This window comes from Pygoscelis adeliae, unplaced genomic scaffold (genome assembly GCF_000699105.1).
Source record: "Pygoscelis adeliae isolate BGI_AS28 unplaced genomic scaffold, ASM69910v1 Scaffold12, whole genome shotgun sequence".
NCBI lineage: Eukaryota > Metazoa > Chordata > Aves > Sphenisciformes > Spheniscidae > Pygoscelis > Pygoscelis adeliae.
In genome coordinates this window covers 3,132,531-3,135,986 of record NW_008824290.1, presented here as the reverse complement: position 1 = coordinate 3,135,986, position 3,456 = coordinate 3,132,531, and the positions used below count along the sequence as shown (strand labels likewise).

Here is a 3,456-nt window from a genome sequence, read left to right as displayed (position 1 = left end):
CAGCTACAGTGGCTGATGAAGTTAGAGCTTTGAATCCTAGAGAGATTTTTAAATTCAAGGCAAAAAAGGTGAGAAATATAATAAAACAAAGTAACTTTCTAGACTAACACCTGTACTAACACGTGTTTTACAGGAGGCAACCCTTTCTCACAGCAAAGACAAACCTTCACTTCTCCTTCAGCCACATAGTCATACTCAAAGGAAGACCATTACAGTGAATGGAACTGTAGTATTAAACTGCTCACTCACAAAGCAGCCTATGATGGTATCTGGTCATTCTTTACAGACACTCTACTGGCCTTAAGTGCAGTTCTTCAAAACCTAAGTATCATCAACAGGCAGTGTAAAAATTTTTATTGTACTTCCAGTCATAGATGTGTATACGAGCTTTATGTACATACAACACATGCCCTCCACAATATGCATCCTTTCCTCAATTTTAATTAGGTGTTTTATGCAGCAATGACATTCCAGCAGTTACATGACCTGCATATCGCAGATACATTGTAGAGGCCTCTGCACATGTACATGACCCCCTGGATTTCCAAGTGTTCAGTAGTTTATTGAGTTAGCCTGACCTTCAGACACCTGGAAAATTAAAACAGATGGGTCAAATCCTCAGATTTGTAGGGGGATAGGGAGCGAGGAAGAGAGTACACCATACAACCTTGCTTTCCATAGACATGTCAATGCCTCTGCTGATATTCAAGGCCTTACTTAAAAGCTATGAAGCTCTTTTCCAAAAGAGTGCACAGAAAAATCCAGTGGAGCTTCAAGTGCTCAAGTTTATCATCAAGAGAAGAGCCATGTCTAACAGAAGAGAAATACAAATAAGGAGTAATCCCATGATGACAGATTAAAGTATTTTTCAAGGTATGTCTCTACTTACCATTAGTATGAACAGTTTCAGGACTGGTCAGCAGACTAATTCTGAGAAGTGTACAGTACATAACCACAGAGATACTAGCAGTTTCAGTTATGAACTGTAATTCACTCTAATATATGCCACTTGGTACCAACAGAATTACTGAATGTGTCAAAATAGTACAAACTCACTTCCATATGACAGCTGGTTATGTCTGGACACTGCTGACAACTGACCAAAATGTCTCTGAAGTACCAAAATCAGGATGGTGCATATAAGAAAGGCATGAGGAATCAGAAACACTATATGTTAATCAATGCAGGATTTTGACCTCCTTTCCCCAATTTATGTATCATTTGCTAATTTAACACAGTTATGACAAATTCTTCAATCTGGTAACTTACACTCTTACTAAACCTGCGTATCAGGACTTTACTGATAAGATTACTAGATACATTAGAACACTTTGGCTAATCATTACTTTCCTATTATCTGAAACATGATCCCTGAAGCCACTATGTTTGTTGATTACATTCTTTATAGACAGCATGAGCTGATAAGATGCTTAATTACAAAACATCCATTTACTAGAAAACTCAAGTTAACTTTTAAACTAGTTACACTGTGATATGCTCTGTACAAGCAGCTTAAGCTTTGGCTCAGACTTTTGGTCAGGGTGAGTTTACTAGATGAAGTACACTGGTCTAGTGCTGTACTTAATGCAGCTAAGCCAAGCAGATATAAGCCAAGAAGATGGTTCTGTACCACCCAGTTATCAACTGCTTCTGCACTGCTGTCAGTCTTCGAAGCACCAGTCATATTTACATAATATCTAAATGGAGAAGGGCCACTTGATTCAGCTTCTCAGCTGGATTATCACAGGCACCTGAGAGTTAAGCCTATATAATGAAAAAAATTAGTCGTTTAAAGTTGTGACAATGTATAATCAAGCTTGAAGTAGGTTCACAAATGAAGTGTTAAGCAAGAAAGGTACTGAAATCTCCATTTTTATAACTCTCCATGACATTAAGTTGCCGATTTTTTACAACAGGAAGTTTTGAAATTTATGTTCTTATTCAATTCTGTGCAAAAAGAGTAAATTTGCAGCCCCGTTTTTATTTTCTTATCCATTCATACAACAATAACATAAAAATTGACTTTGAAGCTCAAATTAATACACAGAGATTTGAACTAGTTATGATTAAACAAATACTGATGCAATTATCTCATCCAATAGCTTCACATTCACTACATCTAGACCTATATTCAGAGAATCAGTATTAAAGGATCAACATTTTAAAAGGAGATGGAATAAAATAATAATAAAAAACCAAAACAACTTATCCCCAGTAGGTGAAGGACTGGCAATTTCTCCTATTTTGTAGAATTCGGGAGGCTAAAGCTAAAGTAACTTCCAAAAGAAAGTCTCAAGGGTTTTACATAGAAAATGCGACTACTATTTATCTTCACCTCTTACCCTGATGGCCTTCAAGCCACCTGATGTTTTATCCTCTTCAACAGTAGCAGTAACTTCCTGTCCAAGAGTCAGCGGCGTATTTTTTGTAACAGCATCCTTTGTGAAGATTATTATGTCATCTATCATCCCATAATCATGGCAAAATCTTGTCACTACTCCTTGTACAGTTTTTAATTCTTTATCACCTGCATCCAGAGGAAAAGTGTTGACATAAAAACAAATCACTTGTTTACAGAACTATAAAACAAGTAATGAATGCTACTAAAAGTGCCATCCCTTCTATCAAAAAGTCATTCTCTTGTTCAACTAAAAATACCAACAGTTGCCAACTAATTATTTTTACATTTAAGTCTTGAAGTCTTATGGCAAGTTATGGTTTCAACCAATTAAGAAAGCTAGTTAAATACAAACTACATCATAAGAACAACAGTCTTTAAGCTGCATGAAAAAAATCATAGAGTATCTCAAGTTGGAAGAGACCCATAAGGATCGAGTCCAATTCCCTGCTCCTCCCAGGACTATCTAAGACTAAACCGTATGACTAAGAGCGTCATCCAGACACTCCTTGAACCCTTGGCTTGGTGCGGTGACCACTTCCCTGGGCAGCCTGTTCCAGTGACCGAGCACCCTCTCAATGAAGAGCCTTTTCTTAATGTCCAATCTGAACTTCCCCTGACGCAGCTTCATTCCATTTCCTCATGTCCTATTGCTGGTCACCAGAGAGGGGAGATCAGCACCTCCCCCTCCACTGCCCCCCTTCAGGAAGTTGTAGACTGCCATGAGGTCACCCCTCAGCCTTCTCTTCTCCAAGGTGAACAAGCCAAGTGACCTCAGCCACTCCTCCCTTGAGACCTTCTACCATCTTGGTTGCCCCTCCTCTGGACACACTCTAATATTCTGATGTCCTTCTTATACCAAAGTGCCCAAAACTGCGCACACAGTACTCAAGGTGGGGCTGCACCAGTGCAGTGTAGAATGGGACAATCACATTCCTCAAACGGCTGGCTGTGCTGTGCTTGATGCACCCCCGAACATGGTTGGCCCTTTTTGCTGCCAGGGCACGCTGTTGACTCATATTCAACTTGTCACAAACCCAACCCCCCAGGTCTCTTTC

The 3,456-nt window shown here is 39.2% G+C and overlaps 1 protein-coding gene across 1 annotated transcript in view; it reads right to left on the bottom strand.

Moving 5' to 3' along the window:
* The window catches only part of MOV10L1 (Mov10 RISC complex RNA helicase like 1), a 49,355-nt gene that overhangs the window by 42,819 nt on the left and 3,080 nt on the right, over positions 1–3,456 (bottom strand). Inside the window, exon 2 of the mRNA XM_009318774.1 lies at positions 2,343–2,527. Within this exon, the coding sequence (XP_009317049.1) occupies positions 2,343–2,527 (185 nt within the window). The remainder of the gene's footprint in view (positions 1–2,342; positions 2,528–3,456) is intronic.